The 21,772-nt window shown below is 46.2% G+C and overlaps 1 protein-coding gene across 7 annotated transcripts in view; it reads left to right on the top strand.

The window, feature by feature from the left end:
- The window catches only part of PARP4 (poly(ADP-ribose) polymerase family member 4), a 2,748,946-nt gene that overhangs the window by 2,404,310 nt on the left and 322,864 nt on the right, over window positions 1-21,772 (top strand). For all 7 annotated transcript variants that reach the window (XM_069639202.1, XM_069639198.1, XM_069639200.1 and 4 more), the window contains one exon: window positions 12,835-12,945. In XM_069639202.1, coding sequence (XP_069495303.1) covers window positions 12,835-12,945 — 111 coding nt within the window. The remainder of the gene's footprint in view (window positions 1-12,834; window positions 12,946-21,772) is intronic.

The following is a 21,772-nucleotide window of genomic DNA, read 5'->3' as shown; positions in this document are numbered from 1 at the left end:
AATGCGGCGCTGCAGCGATCGATGCGATGTGCTTTTAAAATGAATGTCTTCCTTTTCAGGATCGTCGGCGAAATGTCTCCGGAATGCGGATTTAGCAGGTAAGGACTCTTCTTTCTCCTATTCTCTTCTCTTCTCCCTTTGCAGGTGTTCCAGGATGCTGGCGGGCATGGCAGAAGTCAGGATGCAGGAGCAGACACGGTGAGCGTCCAGCTGTTAGATGCAGAACAACGCGAAGCGTGAGTTGCTGCTTGGGCGTGGCTTAAATAGCCTTCAAAGTAGTTCCAGGTATGTATCCTTCCTCTCAGGTATGTATTCTTCCTACGGCCACACCCGTGTGGTTAAGTAGTCCCCAAAGATAAAGTAGTCCCATTCAGGCCTCTAGATGGCCTGGATGTTGCAGCATGGTCTGCATCAGGTAAGTTTACACCAAGCACCTTTAAACACAAAGTCATCTTTTATGAGCCTGGCGCCTATGGCGCCAGGACTGTTGTCCAATATGAGCCTGGCGCCAAAGGCGCCAGGACTGAGTCCAAAGGGCCCCTACTTGGGGCTGCTGAGACTTCCCTCGGGGACATGATGTCTGCCTCTGGGGTAGCTGGGCCTGGTCTGGCTCCTTGGAGGTAGGCATCATAACACCCATGCCCTCTGCCTCCGGTGCCTTGGCCCAGACCACGGCTTGGATGGCTGTACCACGTGTGACGCTCTGACTCCGCGCGCACTCTAGAATCGACTAGCCAGGTGGCAGGAGCTCTTTGGAAAAACACCTCCAGAGTACCTCAAAGCATACGTGAAACAGAAGACCAGGCCCAGGGCAGGTGCCCTGTTCTCCTCCGCACCCTGCAAAGGCGTCCTTTCGAAGGAAGCGCCGAAGCGGGAGTGACCTCTGAGGTCCTAAGGCCAGCAAGAACACAGAGGCTGCTCCAGCTACCAGCCACCAGGCCGAGGGGTCGCAAGATCCTCCCTCTGAAAAAAAGTGGGTGGACTCCGTCCCCCCACGTGTACCCTCGACTTGAGCCCTGATGTAAAGACAATTAGCAGGCGGGAAATGTATTCTTGCATAGTGTAGTAACTGCCTCCATTTCCTACGTGTAGCCAGAGCAACTATCCCCAATTCATGTCTCATTCTACAGGAACAGACATAGGAAAGTGCAAAGCAGATTTTATGAGGGTTCCTTTCAAGCGATCTAAAATTATACTCATATCGCAAAGACAAATGTCAAGAGAGTATAATAATACACTTTCAATCTTGAGCGTACAAAAGTCGATCAAGGGGACTAATGAGAATTTACAATATTTACTAAAATGGTTCACTCTCCCGTCCCTAGCGATGGACGCCCATACAGTATGGAGGAAAGGGGACTATGGACTAGGAGTACCTTAGTCACTACGGTGAGTAACTTAGAATTACTGTGACAATATACAGGTTTTAACGGGTTTGTCATCGTGTAATGGGCCTTGTGTGTCCTACAGCTCCACAATCGGCGTGCTGTTTCACTGGGATTGAAGCTTATAAGCCAGAATTCAGAACGCCTTATTTGAGGTGCTGTAGTAAAAATGTTTAAATGTAGTAAATAAGTCCTAAGCAGTTTATGGGAAATGTCATGTGCCCATAAGGCATTTAGTTCTTCCGTCCCCAACTGCAGCTGCCTGTATGTTCTCCTACCTCCATCTACCTTTTGTTGGGCTTCCCACTCCCGGACTGTCGCCTCTGCTCGAACACCCTGGGCTGTAAGGATTCTTTCCGAGCTGACGGTAAACTGATCAGCTCCCCCCTCAGCATTGGCTTCAATGCCTCCAACACCCCGGTCAATGAGACCTCTCCCGTAAGGTTCTTTTGGAAGTATTGGGTAATCCTCTCTGTGACATTGGCGCATATCGCCTGGACCGGCAATAAAGAGCCATTCACCTTCCACCCTGTGGACTTCCTACCCCCAAGTCCATACCCGTCTAGTTGTAGAGTAACGGGAGAGTGGTCAGACACCAGTGCTACTTCTATGGTGGTGGAAGATATACCCGGGAGCAGGTTCCTAGATGCCAGAAAAAAAGTCAATTCGGGAGTAACTACTGTGAACATGTGAAAAATGTGTGTAGTCTCACTGTTGGGGATGTAGGTGTCTCCATTTATCTATCGGGTGCATGTCCACCATAGCCTTCTTAAGATAGACTGCCATGGATGCCTCGGCTGGGACCAGTGGGGCTGTCCTATCAACGATCCCCTCCAAAACCACAATGAAGTCCTCTCCCACCACAAGCTCCCCCCTTTGAAATTGTGTGATATGTGGGAATAGGTGGACGTAGAACTGGTCTTGGTATTCATTAGGGCCATAGGCAGACACAAAGATGAAATCTCTACCTACTAACTGTATGTTCAACCCAATATATCTGCCTAGGGCATCCTTTAGGACCTTCCCCTGTTCAAAGTGAAGGGAGCTAGCTATAAGGATTGCGACTCCCCCTTTTTTCTGAGTGGAGGAAGCAAAGTATTGGTGGAGAAATCAGCGGGATCGCAACCGTGGCTAGTCTCACTGCAAAAGATGGGTCTCCTGAATTAGGGCTATATCAGCTTTTAGGTCTAACAGCTTAGTTAGCACACTTTTCCTCGAGTGGGATTGGGCCTAGGTAGATGTTGAAAGTCCTCGGGAACTATCGCCAGGTAAGTGCATGACGCCTCCGGTATCTTAAGAGTGTGCACTGCCGCCCGGAGGGAAGTAATTTGGTGCTGGACTCTGTCCAGTTCAAACATGATGCAAAAAGGATATCCCCACCTGCATTGAACACCCTTGTCTCCTCGCCAGTCGGTTAGTGGCCTCATGAGTCTGCGTCTTTGGATTGTCCCTTGAGAAAGGTCCTGAAACAGTTGGAGGCAGGCCCCTTTATACTGCAGGCTGCATTGTTCCCTGGACTTCTGGAAGATCAGGTCTTTAGTCTTGAAAAAATTAACCTTGGTCAAGACGTCCGGCGGGAGATTTTGTCGTGTTTGAAAGTTGGAGTACACTCTGTGTGTGCGATCGACCTCCGTTTCCCCCACTATCCCCTAGAACAGTCCCCGGACATATTCTTCCAGATCCTGATCTTTAACTTCTCTCTGCACCACCCTGATGCAGACATTGTTCCTCCGGGAGCGATTTTCCACATCCTCCTGTTTTTCTTCTGCGTAGTGCATATAGGCCTCAAGCATTGGCATTCTTTGTTCCAGCTGGTCTTGTGCATTCGCCTGGTCACAGTAGGCTGTTTCCAATTCTCCCAGTCTACTTTCATTCTGCTGCACGTTGTGGGACAAGTCCTGGAAGGAACTTTTCAATTCCTGTAGCATTGATGCCATTTCCTTTTGTATAGACTGGAACAGACTCAAGATGTCTCCTCTCGTGATGGGATGTGTGTCATCATCTACTGCGGGAGACGACTCAGATGACGGTTTAGGTTACTGGAACATCTCTTTAATTGATGCCCCTGGATTTTCCTTGGTCTTCCCCGACTTCATCTTGTTCATGAAGGCGTCGAGGTGGGGGGTGATGAAGCTGGTTCTGGAATAAGCTAAGATGACCTCTGTGGGGTGGGGTTGATTAAAATGACCCCAGCATCAATATACTGCAGATCCATAGTAGTTTCTCTTCCTGTGCACCTCACTGCACACCTGCCTGACGACGTACTGTCATTTCTCTTTCTTACTAAATGAAGCAGGCTCCAGGCAAGGGGAAATGTTGTCTAGTGTTAGAGTTGGCCTCCAGCAGCAGCCCGGTCTTCTCTACAGGGTTAGTTCCTGCTCTTCTGTGCTGTGGACACTAATAAAGGGTGGAGAATCCCAGCCCTACTCCTGGTGTAGCTCTATGTCCAGCATTCATGGGGTACTATGGACGCAGAGTGATCTCCAGCCAAGGTCACCCTACAAAGGTTATGATGATCTCAATTCGTTGGGCGGGGAATATTTGATTTCCCCTGTTAGCTCTATGCTTCCGAGCACTCATCATTCGCTCACTGCTGCAAGGTCCGGGCCTTCAAAGACATGCGGCTTCACTTCGCTCCAAGGAGTAAGACTTACCCCCAGCTTCTGCCGTTGTAGCTCTGGTGCCGCAATCATCTGTCCCTCTGCTCCCCGCCAGGATCCTCTCAGCTCGGCATACCTCTTCTTCCTGCGTGGGGGTATTGAGGGGGGAAGCTCCAATGGCCTCTAGGAGACCAGAGGCAAGGCTTTGTGCCTCTGAGCCCCGACGTTACGTAGCTTCTGTCCTGTGTGAGCGGCTCAGCTTGTCGCTGCTCCAGCAAGCAGGGTCTCTGCTCCTCCGCTCGGCATCTCGGCTAAGGGTGCCATATCTGCTCTGCCCCTGCAGCAGGCATGATTCCACTTGCTTCGGCCGGAATCCCTTCTGTTGAAAATAGCTGGGCTGGGTCCTATCCCGCTCTCCCTATCGCGGCCGCCATTTTGCCCCTCACTGAAGCCACGGGCCTCGGACTGCCAGGGATCTAATCTCACAGCAGTTCATCCCCATATCGCTAGTTTTCTGTCTGTGATCGGTGTTGTTTTGAGGCTGAAATCGCTGTTTACGCTGCGTAGGGCTGCAGAGCTAATGTACCCACACCACCATCAGCCTCCAGCCAGACCACGCCCCCAGTTTAATGAAAGATTAAGAAAACGTTCTCAAATTAGAAAAGTGGCAGTCTTTTGAGAAATGCTTGCTATGCCACTGGAGGTCATGTTTCCCCCACAAAGAGAGATTTTAGCAGCTTTGTCTGCTGGAAAGCACAACATTTCTCCTCAAATATTTCCACCCACCTCAGAATGATGGTGCTGGAAACTGGAGGAGAGAATGTCTGCTTTCCTCACTGTATTTGGCCCAGGCTCAGGCCCTGAGTGTGCAAGTACGCTTCTAGGTGTTTTTGAGTTGTCTTTTGCAACGTGGCCTGGGTGCCCCGAATTGGGCACATAACTTTGTGTATTAGATTGATGTATGTTGTGAGTTTTTGCGTTTATGGCTATGTGGGCCCATTTTTGAAAACATTTTTTTATTGACTTTAGTTTTTTAAAAGAAAACAAACTTTTTGTCAAACTTTTTGTCTTACTCATTCACTCACTTTCACATTTCGAAATCAGTTTAGTCAGAAGACGAAAACAGCAATCCAAGAAAACATAAAAGCATCTCAAAAACAAGTAAGAAAAGAAGAGAAGTCATATTGATCTGGCACTCATGATAGTAATAATGCATAATGATAGTTTTGAGTTCAATCAACGATCAAGGAGATCAGCTTAAAGATTTAAAGATTCAGCCAAACATTCGATGAGAATATGTGGCTTCTTTATAATTTGACAGACTTCTCCGAAGGGCATGGAAGGATCATGTTGATGAAATTGATGAAGTCACAAGTTAGGTGGACATTTGACCCTGTTATGGCATAGTTCCACCATTCCAGCATATTAGCATTTTTTGGAGCATACAGTAATAGGTGGAGTGAGCGCTGAGCGGCAATAGAGGGACACTCTATTAACAGATGTTTAATTGATTCAACTTCATACTGGCAGAATCGACAGGCATCACTCTTGGTCGTGGAATCTTTTAGTTTCATCAACCGCTCATTGGTATTATATAGATTAAGGCGTAGTCTTAGGAACTGATTCCGATGATATAGCGAGGGAAATTTTTCAAGATATTTTGGTAAGTTTCCTACATTGTGACACGTTGGTCCTAAGTCCAGTGCTAATGACAGTGTGGAGCGTTTTTCTAAGTTAGTTATCCAGTTCCATCTTCTAAATTTTTTCTTCGCTACTTGTGGAGTCTGTAGCACCATATCTGCAGCATCCATAATTGCCATCAGTTTCACTTCCCAACTATTTAGTAGTGATGCAGATGCGTCGTGACTTTTATTTTTCAAGATCTGATAGGAGTTTATCACAGGTGTTATTCTCATTTTACGAAGGAATGTTATAGACTGTAAAAAGTAAGGAATCAAGCCCCAACTCATGTCTAATTGCCACCATTAAAAGACCTTGGGGTAGTTTTAGTACCTTACGCCAAAAGATCCCCTCCAGTTGTGACCAGAAGCTTGCATTGATGTTCTAACCAGTTTCACAACCGAAACATACTACTGGGGAAACCTTTTGCCGGTAGAAAGTTATTACTGGCTGTATAGAAAACTTCCTGTATTTTGCATGCAGTTTCAAGCCATGTAACACAAAAATTCTCATCCGAGCTGTAACTTCGTTAGTACAACTCCATTCTCTTATGGAGATATTGAATGGAACTCCCAGATAACAAATTACATCTGTTCTAGACAAGGCCTTGTTATCCACTTTCCACTTAAAGACCTTCGTCTTCATTTTGGTTTTTGGACCCATAGCCATTACTTGTGACTTCTTCACGTTTATAAACAAATGATTTGCTGTTAGGTAGACTTGCAGAGCTGACAGAAGTCTCTGTAGACCTATTTCAGTACTATCTAACAGCACCACATCATCTGCGTAAATTACGTGGGTTAGGTGGTTTCCATTTACTTTGGGCGGAAATGACCTAGTTTGTGCAAAGGCAGCCGGGAGATCCGATATGAAAAGTTTGAACAGCAAAGCTGCCAACGGAGAGCCCTTCTTCACTCCTTTTGTTGTCTTTATTTCGTTGGTTAACTTGCCTTCAGCATTTAGTCGTACACGAATGCTGGTGTTAGCATGTAGGGCCATCAGTGGAGACAGAAGTTAGTTGGGACATCCCCAGGTCTTTAATTTTCTCCATAAAAGCTGTCGATCTATGCTGTCGAATGCTTGTTTCAAATCGACAAAGGCTAGAAACAATCTTCGCATCAGATTTAATTCGACTCCAACCTCTTTTGTGAACCCGGTTTGTCTTCTGACATTTAAGTTGGCTTCTTCTGCCTATTTAGAGAGTTTCCTTTGGAGGAAAGTGGCAAATATTTTGCCCATAGTGTCTATTAACGCTATGGGTCGATAATTCGCTGGATCATCGCGATTGCCCTTTTTAAACACCGGGACTACCACGGCCTGGGTCCAGGATTCAGGGATCGTTGATGTTTGTGCTATATGATTAAATAGCAATTTTATGAATTGCACCCAGTTTTCCTTATTTGCTTTTAGCATTGAGTTCGAGATTCCATCTGGTCCTGCGGCAAGTGAGGTCTTCAAGTTTTTAATTGCTGCTTCAATGTCTACAACATTTTCAGTGACTTGCCATACACAGAGAGCCAACTCAACATTCAGTGTACTGTCTGATTCTAAGTTGTTAAAGACCGCCGTATAATGCCATACCCAGCTCGCGGCATTCACGCCATTTGCCAGAGTGCTCTTTTGATTTAACTGACCAGAATTTATGATTTGCCAGATGTTTCGGTTATCATTTTGTATTAGCAAGCGAAGCATCAGTTCCCCTTGTTCTTGTGTCCGTAGGGTATTAAAAGATTTAAGCCAATTTCGATATTGTTGACGTCTCTTCCTCATTAGTGGTTTTAAGTTTTTTCCACCTGACCTCTTTAGATCTTTCAGGTCTTTGTGTAGCAATTTCTTTGCTTCCCATAATTGTGGGCTGAATGGGTATTTATCGATTGTTGATCTTGGCTTATGAGTACAAATAAATTGTTTTAGTAAAGATGCATATTTGACTTGTGGACACATTATGTTTTTATTGGTAGACTCAGTTATCATTTTTCAATTTGATGGCTTTTCATGCGTAGGCGATTATGAGCTGTGTTAATGCTTAGTGGGGTGGAGTAACAGGGCTGCCCGATTGTCACTGGAGACATCCATGAAACTATTAAGGCATCGTGATCGCTTGCTGTTGTTCTCTTTATTGCAAGAATTGCGATACACTGATGTAGATTTTCCGAAACCCATATGTAGTCGAGAGGTATTTTTGACTCGCCTCAATGCCAAGTGTCTGCTGCAGGGATGTCACCTCTTGTACAGCCGTTCAGCATTACACAGTGGCGTAGCTTTAGCTCGTATTCCCATTTGGTACCTCGATCTGAGAATTTCGTTGGAATTTTGAATATGTTGTTGGGGCTACGCTCTTTTGTTGTATCAAAAAATCGTAATTTAGATCACCACATAGCAAGATGAATGGATCGACAAAGGACTCGTGACAATTGTCAATTAGTAATGATATCGAGGCTAGGTAGACTGAATCTGAAATCATTGCGGGATTCCTGTACGTTTTTATTAGCAGGAGTTGTTGCAGATATTTTTTCCCTACTGAATCCACCATTGTCGTTTGAAGAGTAGTCGCTTGTACAAATAGGTTGGGGGTTTGTGTGGCTAATATTTTCCAGCCAGACGAGTTCCTTATCATTGATAGAAGACCAGAAAACGGGCGTCCAAATAGACTTTTTTTTGCTTCATTTAACAATAGCGTGTATCCATCACATGAGGGAATTTTATGGAGCCACGTTTCCTGTAGGCAGATAAAAGTACTTTTTATGTCTTCAAAGTCGCTATTTCTAAACAGATGCGCGAAGCCTCACGTGTTCCATGAAGTTAAAAGTTGGGTCAAATCCCTTGACCCTACTTCATCCTAGATGTTCCTTTCCTTCTTTTGTTTTTCGGCTGGATGGGAAGATTGATGTTTCAATTCTTGCCAGAGTTCATCTATTTTTGTTTTGCTGGAGGCAAGATGTTGACTTCTTTCATTGGTTGATTTGTGCTGATCTTCACACACTGATAAATCAAATCCAAAGAGCAGAAGATCCTCTTTGGCATTTAGTAGTGGTCGTGCGATGGTCTTCGATTTCATGTGCAGAATTACCCAATCAGATCTCGACTCACATTTATATTCTACGATGGCAATGTCATCCGAACGTAAATTCCGTAGTGCCGGAATTAAATGGAACAGCCGCATCACATTTGCTCTATTCAGGTTTACGTCGTTTTTGTCTTTCAAGATGTTTTCAAGATACAATTTCAACCCACTAGCTTCAGCTATGGCCTGCTGTTCGGTTCTTTTACTGTTCCTTTGCTGTTTTAGTTTTTGTGTTTGTGCGGCTGTACATTTAGGATTAAGCTTCAGTATCGGATTTATCGACACTTCTCGAACATTTGCTCGCGAGCCAGATTGCATCATGGGAGTAGCATCCGGCTCATTGTTGCAAGTCGGTGGCCGGAGCCCTGAGGGTCCCAGCGGATAACGGGTGCTCTGCATCTTATTATCACTTGCGGTCGAATTCTGGTGCTCAACACATCTCGTGTCTGTCTCATTGCCAGCTGTGTTGGTAGTAGCTGGTTCTTCGTCGTCTATTGAGTATGTTGAGAGATCACATAGGTCTATGGAGTCGCTTGCAGTGACGTCGATGGATGAATTTATTTCATCACGATTCCGTTTTGTCGTTGTTTTTGAACTAATGGCTGGACTCCGCATATGATCTTTGTCGCTGTTTGTCTTTATTGGCTGTAGTGCGGTCGAACCAACTTTTGCGACTACTAGCCGTGGTGGTGTTGTCAAGTTTCTTATACATTTTTTCGCACCATTGGTACGGGGGCATTTTGGGGCGGGTCCCTTGCTCATGGTATTCGCAACTTTCGGTTGTTTAGCCTTGGGCAACGCTGACTTGGCCTTGGTAGAATTTATAGATTTGGCAGTCCCAAAGAATATGCCAAAGGATGCTTTTTGATCTGCTGTTAGCGCCTTATTTGTTTGTAATTTCTGAGAGGTTTTCATCAATAGTTGTCGCCTGAGGAAATGTGCTCGGGGAAGCTGATTCAACTGATTCTTTATCTTGCATGTCAGTTTGAGATGTTGAGCTCAAGGCCTTTATCTTATCAATGCCCATTCGTATTGGTGGTTTGATCTGTCTTGAGTTTGCATTGATTTTATTTTCATCTACAAGCTCAATAGCGATGTTTGGGACGTTTAAACAGTTTGTCTCGTTCGCCACTACACACTCTTTAGTGTGCGCTCTTTGAACATTGGCTGGATTGGTTCCAGGGGAGTCATTTCTCGAATGCTGACAAGTACAATCCTTGCTTCCTTCGAATCCAACAGGCCGTATGGCAACGTTGTGTCTTATCCACTTTGTGCATTCGACTATGGCCTCAGCGAGGTCAACTTTCTCATGGGCTTCACCTTTAGTTATTTCGTTCAAACGGGCGTGCCACTAACATGATGCTGCGGCTTCTGAGTCCAATCGAACGCTTAATTGCTCGCTAAGTTTTTCAAGGGCAGTTAAAGTTAATTTCCCATTCATTGTAGCTAGAATAGAGTTCTGATCCCGCAACTTGGCTGTGTTGGTCTGTGTCCTAACAGCTCTTCTTCGCCCGACAAGGAATTAACTTCATCTATATGCACACAGTCAGAAGTTGATTTACGGGATACAGTTGGCTGACGGTCTTCTGATAGGTTTAAATTGATGAGTCTCACAGTTGTTACAGAGTCATTTAGAGAATTTGCTTTATTATTGGCGAGATTAGGTTCTTTCACCAGAGTGCTCACTTTGCGAGCCGGTGCAATTTTCTTTTCGTAATTGGTAGTAAAGCTGGCATTCAAGCGTTCACGCATTAATATGAAGCAGGATTTTAAACGTTCAGTGAGCCGTGCTTCGCGTGCAACAAAATCTAGGTTCAAGACAGAGCCTGTGTTGTTCATTTGGCCAGATATAAATGCCGACTCCTCTTCATTCATTTCCCTAGGTTTGTCTGACTTCCATGAGCCATTATCAGTAACTCGACCTCTACTTCCTCAATCAGCCTTTGTGGTCCTTTCCTTCGATTTCTGGCAGTTATGCTGAGCGTTGGCCTCCATGCCTGTCTGCGCCTTGTTAATAATATCAGCTGCCCTGCGGCACTTCACGGCACTCGGGCACTTGGGCTCTCCGGTTGGTCTTGATGAACCCTCTGACGCTGTTACTGATCTACAAGGAGACACTGAACCCGCCAGGGACTCAGACGGCTTTAATGTTCCAACAGACGGTGACCGCATCGCCAACAGATCAGCGTCGTTTATGTTGAACAAAAAGGTTGTTTCCGACGCGTCTATATAGACGGTCTGCGGCGGCGGTGTACAAGTGGGTTTGTGAACATCATGTGAAACATCAAGGGGAGTGGACATTCGGGCCTTTGTCACCGGCTGTTCAAGTCCACTGTTTGGTAGAGTAAGCGTTGCGCCCTGATTTTGTAGGCGTTCCATGCCAATGGGCGGAGACATAGTTTCTTGGGCTATCTGTGACACTTCGGCCACTGCTGCCTCCCTTACGGCGTTTGTGTTCGGCGCGGGCATCAGAGATGATCTGCCCTCAATGACTGAGTCTGTATATGTGTCTGTGTTGGTGCGGCCACATGGTTCACTTAAAACAACCGTGTCAGATATTTTGTCGCCAGTTCTTGTGTCTAACAACTTAGAGTTCGGCAGGGGCATGGTTATAGCCACAGTCACATTTGGTGAAGAATGAGTCTCGCTTACCTTGGATTTTGCAGATTGAGTCTGCAGCCACCGCATCTTCAAGAGACGGTTGCGAGTGTGTGGTCCAACTCCAGACAAGGTTGCTTCTAGGTCGTTCGGTAGCAGCTCGGTCAAGGGGTCCTCGCGCATACTGGAGTGTGCTGGGCGGACTGGGTTGACTGAACTCAACACCGAACTCCGCGCCGGAAGTTCACTTTTAAAGGTTGTCCCTTGAATTAAAGAGGCAGTAGCAGGCTCAACGTTGCTGCAGCTCCTCAATAGAAACAGGTCTGCACAGTAGCGTCTGCTGGGTTGACTGAACTCAACACCGAACTCCGCTCCGCGCCGGAAGTTCACTTTTAAAGGTTGTCCCTTGAATTAAAGAGGCAGTAGCAGGCTCAACGTCGCTGCAGCTCCTCAATAGAAACAGGTCTGCACAGTAGCGTCTGCTGGGTTGACTGAACTCAACACCGAACTCGGCGTGCCCATTCAAAGATCGATTTGAAACATGCATGTTGTCGTCCATTGGGGGTAGCAGAGTGTCTTTATTTCCCTTCGAAGTGATCAGTGCACTTATTAAGTTTGTTAGACGCATCACAGCAATGTTTGCGAATCCCTTCATATTTCCAGTTTGTCACAAATCGCACTGGTGTTGTTACGGGAGATACACTGGATATAATACTGTTAATTTTTTACAATTTCTAGTAATGAGTGATACGAGTTTAGAAAAATGTGCATAGATACATTTTAAGTATATTAATAAAAGTTTAGCAACTCAGACATAAGATCAATTCATAGGGTCAGTAAAAGTGGATGTAGTATGTAACAATAGTGCTCTTTCTGCATTTGTGGCTGTGTCTTGTGTTGACTTTCACCAGTGCTTTTCAGAAATAATCTGTAGCCATACAGAATAGCTAGCAGGTGAGCCACATGCTTTCTGATTTATTATGTGTTAATGAGGGACATGGGGTTGCCTTTGATTGTATGACGTACCCTCTTACATAGCCTTGCATGTCAATGAAACTACTACTAGTTACTAGTACTGTGCCTTGTATTGAATATTGTCTAAGTATCTAGTGCATTTTAGAACCCGCATCTCATCCTGGTACTTCAAAGACGTAGATCGCATGAGTGGGTATTTATATGGGATTTCACTGTCTATGAGTATTCAAAGTTTTCACTTCTCTCATACATTTTTTGTGTTTGAGCCTAAATATACAAAACTGCTTCTCGGTGGAAAAAATCCTTTTTTCCTCCTCTGCCACTAAGTTGACTGTTGTACTGTGGTTCCTTATGTCCTCAGCACTTCTGCCAAGGTGATGAACTATCAGATTGCCGATTCTCGTTGTGCTTGATATGTGCTACCTTATCATTACAGGCCAGAGATCAGCTGGTCAGTCAAATTAGTAACTGTGCTTAAGAGTTCTCTTGCCGGCCTTCTTTTAACAATCTGTAACCCACTTACCTCTTTCAGATGGCCAAGGCCTTTGTTTCAAGCGACGCCCTTCCTAGCGACCAGTCTGCTGGTTTTGGTGCAGCATCATCAGGATTTGGATTTGGAACATACAGCTTTGAAAAGCCTCAGGTCATTGAAGTTTTTCTGTTTAGTTTTCTAAGTTACTAGTGCAGATGCGTGGGAGTTTAGGCTGTCACTCTAGAGGACGTAAGCAATGTTCCAGGCATTACACCTGAAAGCATGTGATATAATCAAAATGTTTTGTCCTTGTTTAATTACAAATATCTCTCACCGCTTCTTACACATTTATTTTTTTCTTACATCTTAAATTCCTTGATTGCGTATTGTTATTGCATTTTGTTACAATCAGTTGCTGCTTCTTTTTTGGCTCTTTAATCCATAGGCCTCCCTAGCTCCCAAGGTTACACAAACTAAATCTAAATGAATTCCTAATCTAATATTCTGCAGACAAATGTTTCATGCAGTATTTCCAAATACTGAATGTTTTAATCTTTCCCACCAAACTTGTAATCAGACCCATAATATAGAAAAGGGAGCCTTTGGGGCGCATTCTCATAATTTAGCGAGAATGAAAGCAGTGCAGAGAATGCACTTGTTTCATTTGTGCTACTTTTAGGAATGATCAGTCCACCTTATTCTCAAAGGTGACCTGCACATTTCAGGAGGGGCTGAACCGTAGTACATATATGCGCTGTCCAGTCCCCTTGCAAACATTAGCACTAGGAGCGCGTTCCTGACACTAATGGCAGGCTCTCAGCAACCGTGTGGTTTCTAGGAACCCATTTCACAGAGACAGGATCTCAGAGGAACAGTCTCTGTGAAATGCATGACAATATCAAACTTTTGCATCCATGCTTGGGGGATGTCGTAATTCCAACCTCTGCTGCCAGACAAAGTAAAATTCACGGCAACGTCAGAAATGGCCCTGTCATGATTTGCACCTCTGCCTGCGTCTGTTGTAAACAAGCGCAGGGGTATGACCCTCATTTCTGCATCTTCAAAAGTGCATCTCGTTGTGAATTTGGGATGCACTTTTAAATGTGCAGAAAGGCCCCCTGATTTGCGCAAATGGGCATTCAGATGTGCTTTGTGGATTGGGCTGCTGCTTTTTTGGCGCAAGTGATGGGATGGGCTAGCTCATATCATCACTTGCACATAAAAAGGTTTTGAGAATCTGGCAGTATGTCTCCTCCTCTCCCCCTTCTATTTCTCTGCTCTCTCCCTCCAGGGTGCTCTCCATCTCTCCTATTTACTCTAACTGCTACGCTATCTCTGTAACGCTCACCTGATTCCCGTAGAGGCGCCGGTCTTGACTGGGCGTATACCGTATCTTCAAAGGTGATGTGTAACACACGGCTGGCTCTTTGGGCTAGACCTCTGTGCACTGTATGTCTGACTCGAAGGGTAAGATGTCTGCAGATAGAAAATATGGGATTAAGGAACTGGGTTATTGAATGTCTCTCTCTTCTTCCCTTTCTCTTCTCCTGTAGAACCCCAAAGGTTAACGCTCTCACCTTAGGTAAGTGAACGCCGTGCTCTCCATCTGCCTCGGGGCAGGGTGCTGTAACCAGTTTCTTCACTGGATAAGGGGAGCAGGCCTCTTGACTTCAGAGGACTGCTGTCCGTCGTTTACTGCACGAACTGTAAGTTTCGAGTAATTCTAATGTCTTTAAAGTCTTTAGTAATGATGTTTCTTGTTTTGCAGGGTTCCGGCGATGGCGGATGACGGGCTGAAGTGAGTTGAAGATGGAGCCCGTGTGATGAATAGAAGCGCCTGGAAGCACGTAAGTAAGCGCTTGTTGCCTGCTTGACGATGCGCTCTAACTGTCTTTTTATTTTGCAGGTACAAGTTCGGAGCGGCTGCAGGGTGCCGGAATACCCACTGGGTTAGATGTGGAAAGGAGTAATGGCACGTGAGTATTTAAGTTCCCCAATGTCTTTAAACGCACCTTGTTTTGTCTTTCAGATGCGGGATGCAGCGCCGAAGGCCTCCGGAGCGTGCGAAGAGTTGGTAAGCTTTTGTCTTTCAGATGCCGGAATGCAGTGTGAAGACCTCCGGAGCGCACGAAGAGTAGGTAAGCCTTTGTCTTTCAGATGCCGGAATGCAGCGCGAGGCGTTGGTGACAGCCGATGGACCAGGTAAGTGAACAGCTGTCACTGAAGACCGTAATGCTAACCTGTTCTTTCTTGTCTTTATAGGTGTTGCTGAAGACTGGATTCAGGATGGTAAGCCTTTTTCCTTAGGCCCAGGATCAGATGCAGAAGACACGATGAGCGTTCTGCTGCAGAGGATGCAGAATAACGCAAAGCAAGATTCATCCATCGGGTGTGGTTTAAATAGCCTCCTGTAGTGCTTAGGTGTCTCCTTCCACAGCCACGCCTAGGTAAGAAAAGAGTTCCTGCTTTCCAGAAGAGTTCCAGTGTTCTGAATCTAGGGAGTGGCTCCTGCCCCACCCAACAGGAAAAGTAGTTCCAAACAGAAGAGGATCAGAGGCTCAACTGGCAGGCAAGTAAGCAGCATGGTTAGCTGCAGGTAAGTCCACCCAGGCATTATGAGCCCGGCGCTTCCAGCGCTGGGACTGGGCATATTTATGAGCCTGGTGCCACTGGCGCCAGGACTGGGTCCAAAAGGTCCCAATTGGGACTGGTTGGCACTCGGAACCTGGGTTATGGATCTGCTTCCAAGGGAGTTTGGAAAACCCTGACCTTTTGGAAGCAGAGATCATGACAGTACCCCCCCTCAAGGCCCCTCCCAAACCGGGCTTCTCCGGGGGTTTTGGCTTGTCAGGAAATGTTCGGTGAAATCTTTTGATTAGGCGAGGAGCGTGGACATATTCAGCAGGTTCCCAGGATCTCTCTTGGGGGCCGTAGCCTTTCCAGTCAATTAGGTAAAATAGTTTAGATTTGGAGATCTTGGAGTCCAGAATGCTTTTGACTTCAAACTCGAGTTCTCCATCAACTAGGATAGGTTTTGGAGATTTAGTTAGTCGGGTTTGAGGTTGCACGGGTTTTAATAGAGAGACGTGGAAGACAGGATGTATCTTCATGTGCGGGGGCAAGTCCAACTTGACCGCTACTGGGTTTACTATGGTAGTGATGGAATAGGGACCAAGGTATCTTGGGTTGAATGTGCGTGGCCCTTTTAGGGGTAGATATTTGGTGGATAACCAGACTTGATCCCCTACTTGATATTGAGGGGCTTCCTTCCGATGTTGATCTGCTCCTTTCTTGTATTGTTCTTTAGCCCTTTGAAGGTGAGAAACAGCTTCCTTAAAGGCTTGGGTGATTGTAGAATGCAGGTAGTCTACTGCTGGTGTTTCAAGATCTTGGAGGGGATCCAACTCCGAGGTTCGAGGGTGACTGCCGTACAAAAGAAAAAACGGGGTTTTCCCAGTTCCCGAATGGACAGAATTATTGTAGGCATATTCGGCTATCCAAAGGATGTCTTTCCAAGTTTTTTCAGTTTGTTGCAGCATGCAGCGTAAATACTGTTCCAGAGTTTGATTGGTTCTCTCGGTTTGTCCGTCGGTCTGAGGGTGGTGACTGGTCGATAGTCTCACATCAATTTGAGCCGACCGACAGCAACTTCGCCAAAAATGAGAAATAAATTGACTACCTCGATCCGAAATTAGAACCGAAGGAAAACCGTGCAGTCGGACGATGTTTTCGAGAAATTCTCGGGCCAGAGTTGCTGCTGTTGGTAAGCCTTTGAGCGGAATGAAATGCGCCATCTTGGAGAATAAGTCCACGATTACTAGAATCGTATTGTATCCGGAGCATGGAGGTAGATCGGTGATGAAGTCCATAGAAAGCGTATGCCAAGGGCGAGGTGGGATGTCAATAGGGCGTAAGAGGCCTGCTGGTCTTTCCTTTTTACTCTTGTTTTGGGCGCATACTCCACAGGACATTATGAAGTCTCTGATATCTTTTTTCCAAGACGGCCACCAGAAGTAGCGCTTGATCTTTTCTGAGGTCTTGGCCATACCGGGGTGTCCTTCCATTAAAGAATCGTGATAACAAGAGATTACTTTTTTCTGTAAATCTGTGCTGGGTAGGTATAATCGTTCTTGGAAATACAATAAGTTGTCCTTTACTGCAAAGTCCTTTCCCTGCAGATGCCAATTCTGTATGTCTGCTGGAGTTACAAGTTGCCTGGGTTTATCCTTAACTTCCTCTATGGATTCTGTGGCGATTACACCCAGAATTTTTTGTTCGGGAATGATTGGTACAGGTTTAGGGTTGATCAAGTGTTCTTCCACTCCCATCCGAGAAAGGGCATCAGCTTTACCGTTCTTTGTACCAGGTCGATAGGTAATTATGAAGTCAAACTCGGCAAAGAATAATGCCCAACGGAGTTGTCTAGAGGATTGGGCTTTTGCGATTTTCAAATATTGCAGGTTTCGGTGATCCGTAATCACAGTAACGGTGTGTCGGGCCCCCAGCAGATAATGCCGCCAAGCCTTAAAGGCAGACTTGATAGCCAGAAGGTCCTTGTCAGTAATCGTGTAATTGATTTCAGGAGGCGAGAATTTGCGGGACCAAAATGCCACGGGATGCAACTGATTGGTTACCGGGTCCTTTTGTGATAGAACTGCCCCCATGGCAAGGCTTGAAGCATCAGTTTCCACGATGTAGGGGAGTTCGGGGCGAGGGTGTTTTAAGATTGGTGCAGAGATAAATTTAGTCTTCAAATCCTGGAAAGCTTGTTCCGCCTCGGTAGACCATTCAAAACATTTGTTTTTCTTTAACAAGACAGTGATGGGCTGGACTATTCGAGAGAATTCGGGGATAAACCTGCGGTAAAAGTTAGCGAAGCCTAACATGCTTTGCACACCTTTTACGGAGGATGGTGATGGCCATTTGAGAACTGCATCGACCTTCTTTGAATCCATACGCACTCCGCCAGGTGATAATATGAATCCCAAGAATTCAACTTCAGTCACGTTGAAAACACATTTTTCCAACTTAGCGAAAAGTTTGTGTTGACGCAATCTTTCGAGGACCATTTTCACGTGTTTCCGATGTTCAGATTCCGATGAAGAATAAACGAGGATGTCGTCAATGTAAACAACAACACACACATCTATGAGCTCTCTGAGGACATTGTTCATAAAATATTGAAAGGCGGCCGGGGCATTGCAAAGTCCGAAGGGCATGACCTGGTATTCAAATAGCCCATACTTGGTGCGGAAGGCCGTCTTCCATTCTTCACCCTCTTTTACTCGTACCAAGTGGTAAGCTCCTCTAAGATCCAGCTTTGTATATATGCATTCTTTTCTGACTTGGTCCAGGAGTTCAGGGATCAAAGGTAACGGATATCTATTCTTAACGGTGATCTGGTTCAGGGAGCGATAATCTATACAAGTTCTAAGGTCTCCTTCCTTTTTTGGAACGAAGAACAAAGCTGAAGAAGCAGGGGACTTGGAAGGACGAATAAACCCATTTGCCAGGTATTGATCCAGGTATTGTCGAAGGTGAAGGTTCTCAGGCTCGGTGAGGGCATACATTCTACTACAAGGAGGAGTAGATCCAGGTATCAGGTCTATCTGGCAGTCATAAGACCTATGAGGAGGTAGAGAGTTAGCCTGATCCTTCCGGAAAACAACTTGGTATTCTAGGTATTCGGGAGGTAACTGGGGAGTCTCTGAAGAAATTTTTGCCAGTGCAACACCAGGTGGAGGGTGACAAGTAGAGACACATTCTGGAAACTGGACCGTTCTTGCTCGCCAATCGATCAGAGCATTGTGTTTCTCTAACCAAGGTATTCCTAGAATAATCTGAAACTGAGGGGCCTTGATCACATCGAACACGATCTTCTCATGGTGTCCATCTTGACTTACTAGCGTCACCTCTTGAGTGGTATGCGTTACTGGCCCGGAGGCTATCTCCGTACCATCCACCGTAGTAATGACGTCCTTTACAGCCTTGGGACAAAGAGTTAGATTCATCCTCAAAACCATTTCATGATCCACATAATTGCCGATGGCACCGCTGTCGACGTAAGTTTCAATTGCATGTAATCGATCCGGATTATCAGGGCTAATGAGGACCATAGGTATCACGAAATGCGAGGTCACGGAACTGGTTTTCACGCTCGGCAAGAGGACCTCTATTCTTGTCGGGCGAGGTCGTTTCCCTGCTCAGAGTTTGTAACTTTGGTAACTGCAGCTCCTACTGCCTTCTTGGCAGGTTTCACCGGACAGTCTCGAAGAAAGTGCCCTGAGTTTCCGCAATAGAGGCATAATTGCAACTGTTTTCTCCTTTCCCGCTCCTTTTGTGTTAGAGGACCTTTCAGACCCCCTATTTGCATGGATTCCCCAGAGTCTACTCCTTTGGAAGGAGTTGGCGGTTTGGAAAATACTCGAGCATCAAACTTGGAACGATCGGCCTTCCTGTTCTGCAGTCTGTGATCTATTTGAACGACTAAGTCTATATAGTCCGAACAATCTTGTGGGGGATTCACTACTTGGGCTAACACATCTTTGAGCTCTCCACGTAGACCTCTATAAAACAGCGTAATCCTTTTGTCCTCAGGCCATTGAGTTTCCATTATCAGTCTGTTGAAAGACGCAATATAAGCCAAAAGGTCTTGATTACCTTGTCGCAACGAAAGAAGCTCATTGTCCAAGGCCTGCCCCTGTGAATGTCTTGCGAACAGTTTTTCCATACTGAGCTGAAAAGCTTGAAAATCATGGAGGACCGGATCATCTTGATTTACTAGAGGGATCGACCAGTCTGCCGCATTGCCACTAAGGTACGAAAGCTACTTTAGCTTGATCAGTTGGAAAGGCTGTTGGCCGGCATAAGAAATGCAACCGGCACTGATTGATAAATACTGCAAACCTCTTTGGGTCACCAGAAAATCGTTCGGGCGGAGCCAGAGGTACATTCCCAGGTAGGTTGATCTGCACTGGATTCATAGAGGATGTAGAAGGAAGATTTCCCCCAGATGCGGGTAACGGGGTCTGTCCGGCTTGTGACTGTAGCAATTGTCTAGCGAGATCATCTGTTCGCTCCTTGGAAATAATCAGTTCCCTTCTTAGAGCGTTCGTTTCCTGACGGGCTGCATGCACTTCTGCCCTTAGTTCCCCAAGTAACTGGGCTAGCTGGTCGGTATCCGAGGTTTCCATAGCGCCTGGACGGGAGTTTTGTGGTAGGCTTTGCGTTCTGTAACGCTCACCTGATTCCTGTAGAGGCGCCGGTCTTGACTGGGCGTATACCGTATCTTCAAAGGTGATGTGTAACACACGGCTGGCTCTTTGGGCTGGACCTCTGTGCACTGTATGTCTGACTCGAAGGGTAAGATGTCTGCAGATAGAAAATATGGGATTAAGGAACTGGGTTATTGAATGTCTCTCTCTTCTTCCCTTTCTCTTCTCCTGTAGAACCCCAAAGGTTAACGCTCTCACCTTAGGTAAGTGAACGCCGTGCTCTCCATCTGCCTCGGGGCAGGGTGCTGTAACCAGTTTCTTCACTGGATAAGGGGAGCAGGCCCCTTGACTTCAGAGGACTGCTGTCCGTCGTTTACTGCACGAACGGTAAGTTTCGAGTAATTCTAATGTCTTTAAAGTCTTTAGTAATGATGTTTCTTGTTTTGCAGGGTTCCGGCGATGGCGGATGACGGGCTGAAGTGAGTTGAAGATGGAGCCCGTGTGATGAATAGAAGCGCCTGGAAGCACGTAAGTAAGCGCTTGTTGCCTGCTTCACGATGCGCTCTAACTGTCTTTTTATTTTGCAGGTACAAGTTCGGAGCGGCTGCAGGGTGCCGGAATACCCACTGGGTTAGATGTGGAAAGGAGTAATGGCACGTGAGTATTAAAGTCCCCCAATGTCTTTAAACGCACCTTGTTTTGTCTTTCAGATGCGGGATGCAGCGCCGAAGGCCTCCGGAGCGTGCAAAGAGTTGGTAAGCTTTTGTCTTTCAGATGCCGGAATGCAGTGTGAAGACCTCCGGAGCGCACGAAGAGTAGGTAAGCCTTTGTCTTTCAGATGCCGGAATGCAGCGCGAGGCGTTGGTGACAGCCGATGGACCAGGTAAGTGAACAGCTGTCACTGAAGACCGTAATGCTAACCTGTTCTTTCTTGTCTTTATAGGTGTTGCTCAAGACTGGATTCAGGATGGTAAGCCTTTTTCCTTAGGCCCAGGATCAGATGCAGAAGACACGATGAGCGTTCTGCTGCAGAGGATGCAGAATAACGCAAAGCAAGATTCATCCATCGGGTGTGGTTTAAATAGCCTCCTGTAGTGCTTATGTGTCTCCTTCCACAGCCACGCCTAGGTAAGAAAAGAGTTCCTGCTTTCCAGAAGAGTTCCAGTGTTCTGAATCTAGGGAGTGGCTCCTGCCCCACCCAACAGGAAAAGTAGTTCCAAACAGAAGAGGATCAGAGGCTCAACTGGCAGGCAAGTAAGCAGCATGGTCTGCTGCAGGTAAGTCCACCCAAGCATTATGAGCCCGGCGCTTCCAGCGCTGGGACTGGGCATATTTATGAGCCTGGTGCCACTGGCGCCAGGACTGGGTCCAAAAGGTCCCAATTGGGACTGGTTGGCACTCGGAACCTGGGTTATGGATCTGCTTCCAAGGGAGTTGGGAAAACCCTGACCTTTTGGAAGCAGAGATCATGACAATCACCTATCTTACTTCTCTCTCTAAGGCTGGAAGGAAAAAAAAAAGATCTCCTGGTCTCCAATCTTGGCCTGCCCCTCGCCGACACCTATGTCAATGCTTCTTCTAGGCAGACTATTACAGGCATCCTCTTTGTTGTTCCCTCTCCCGACCTATGGACTCCCAACATGGTCTACGTCCTCTCCCCTGCCTCTTTGTCGCCCATTAATGGTGGCACCAGATGGGAAGTACTCTTGGCATGCTTCTCATCCTCTAGGTGGATCATTAATGTCTATCAGAATGGCACTGTCATGATATGATATGATATGGCA

This window comes from Ambystoma mexicanum, chromosome 7q (genome assembly GCF_040938575.1).
Source record: "Ambystoma mexicanum isolate Mex_15411 chromosome 7q, UKY_AmexF1_1, whole genome shotgun sequence".
Lineage (NCBI taxonomy): Eukaryota > Metazoa > Chordata > Amphibia > Caudata > Ambystomatidae > Ambystoma > Ambystoma mexicanum.
Note: the sequence above shows the minus strand (reverse complement) of the source record. Positions and strands in the feature narration are given on the sequence as shown.